Here is a 2400-nt window from a genome sequence, read left to right on the forward strand (position 1 = left end):
AAATATCAGCCATTTCCTCCCCCTACGTACGTCAGCCAGTCCATCCTCAAATAACATTGTCAGGGAACCAAATCTTGAAGCCGGCGAAACCGTGGATAATTAGTCCAGCAGTACCGTGTGCAGACTAGTTTTCTCACTGTACCTGACTGCAACTAGTTAGACTGACCGAGACACCTATTTTGAACACCAAGGTAATCTGTACAAGTGGTTTCTGCAATTTCCTCCCCCGGCCAGCGGCTCGTACTTTGATTCTTTTGGTTTTCCAAGTCTTCCCTTGGCGACAACGACGTACCGTTTGTGAGCATATACTTTCTTCGGTTCTTTTTACTTCGCATATTAGATTTAGATTTGAGTCAAGTCAAATTTTACAAAGTTTGATCAAATACATATTAAAAAACATTAGCCTCTACAATACTAAATATATATTCCATGAAACTATATTTCGTAATGAATCTAACAATATTATTTTGACATTGTAAATGTTTTTATTTTTTCTATAAATTTGATCAAAGTAAAGATATTTTGACTTCGGATAAAACTTATATACAAACTAAAAAGGATCAGAGGAAGTATCAGCTATCCCCTCCCCCATCGTAGTACAAATCTCCTCGGCTCCTCCACAGCTTCAGGCAGTCCATCCTCAACCTTCAGTTCTTCAAAGCACCTTACCAAAAGGAACCATGGCTGCCAAACCCACCTCATGCTTTACTTTCCTAAAGGAAGCGCTGATCCTCCCCACGTTAAACCCCAAGCTCTTCACGCCCTTGCTCCTCCTCTTTGCCGCCGCCGCCTTCCTTGACCACATAGTCGGTTTCGTGTTCGTCCAGCCTCTCGCCGACGTCGTGGCCAGCCATGTCTCCGAGGTCAACAACACCGACTTCTCGAGCGCCGAATACGCGGAGGTCATGGAGATGGGGAGGCCGTTATTGCAAGACGGTATGAAGCTCATCCTCATCGCCGTCTCCAAGGTGATGGTCGCCCTGGCGGTCGGCTTCGCCAAGAAGATCCTCTTCCTCTTCGCGGCCTCCACGACCTACTCCGGCGACCGCTACTCGCTAGCCGAGCTCCTGCGCGAGCTGGTCAAGGGGAGGATCAGCCTGAAGGGCCCGTTCATCACCATCGCCGTCGTCGGCGCGCTTGACTTCGCATGGGCGGTCCTGGCCGCGCTGCCTCCCGCCCTGATGCGCGGCCCCTCGGGGGTGCTCTCCGTCCAGGGTCTTGTCTCCCTCATCGCGCTCCTCGCCTCCCTCTACGTCACCGTCGTGGCGTTGGTGGGCGTCGCCGCGTCGGTGGTCGACAGGCGGTGCCGCGGCGTGCGGGCGCTCCGGCAGGCGTGGCGTCTCGTGACGCTGGTGAGGAGGAAGGAGGGCCTCCTGCTGGTGCTCGTGGCGCACTTCATGCCGACCGTCGTGGCTCCGCTCTACCGGGTTGCTCTTGTGTATGCCAAGACGAGCATGGCGCTGTGCTTGTGCTCGCTGGCTGTGCATGCTTTTCTGTCCTGTGCGCTGCAGCTCTTCTCTTTGATGGCAGCAACGGTGTACTACTACCAAGCCATGCAAAGCAAGGAGGTGATCGATGCCTTGTGGTTATGTTAGATTTTTTTTTTCGATAAAGGGTGGATTTTATTGACTCAAAATGAAGCATCAAGAAGATACAAAACACGATGAGCCTGCACCCTGTGGTTATGTTAGATACTTAGATCAATTCCTTCGGTCCTTCCGGGAAAGGAAGTGCCTCTCATTCATCAAGTGGTTATGCGCTAGTCCTGGTAGGTCTCGTTTTTCTTATCCAAGTTGGTCATAATGCTAGAGGGGTCTTTGATTTATCGTGCGACAATGTTGAGTGTCTTTTTTAGCTGCAATGTTATACTAGTCAGTTGTACTCCCTCGTATCAAAATACAAGACGTTTTTAGGCTAATTTCACTTTAAATGTCTTATATTTTGGTACAGAGGTGGTACACACTACATCAAAAAACACACGTCACTGGGTATAAAGTTGTACGCCGAGTGTTAAAGCAGGGGTTCACGGCAACATGACAAAAAAAAAAAAAACCACTCGGCTTACTTCTACATAAGCCGTATATCCGCTAAGAAGCCGAGCACCTGATAAATTGCACTCGGCTTAGCGATGCACAAACTATATGTAGTGCAAAAAATGATTAGAGTAGTGAGTTGGACTTATAATTAGTTGTTGCATTTTTTTCTTTCCTCCTATTTCTCAATCATTCTGTCTAGGCTAATTTTCATGGCACTTTCGATCCCATTTCATCGCAGTTAGAATAGTCCGAGAGGCGTAATCGATCTACCGAGGACTAAAACAATCACATGAGGACGACATCGAGATTGTTAACGAGGTTCACCGATCCGGATACATCCCCAAGACCTGATATTGTGTATAAT

At 48.2% G+C, this 2400-nt stretch overlaps 1 protein-coding gene across 1 annotated transcript; it reads left to right on the forward strand.

Moving 5' to 3' along the window:
* Positions 1-613: 613 nt before the first annotated feature.
* Positions 614-1888, forward strand: LOC119352103. The gene has a single exon (XM_037618835.1). The coding sequence runs from the start codon at positions 681-683 to the stop codon at positions 1593-1595; it is 915 nt and encodes a 304-aa protein (XP_037474732.1). The 5' UTR covers positions 614-680; the 3' UTR covers positions 1596-1888.
* The last annotated feature ends 512 nt before the right edge of the window (positions 1889-2400 follow it).

Source organism: Triticum dicoccoides, chromosome 2A (assembly GCF_002162155.2).
Source record: "Triticum dicoccoides isolate Atlit2015 ecotype Zavitan chromosome 2A, WEW_v2.0, whole genome shotgun sequence".
NCBI lineage: Eukaryota > Viridiplantae > Streptophyta > Magnoliopsida > Poales > Poaceae > Triticum > Triticum dicoccoides.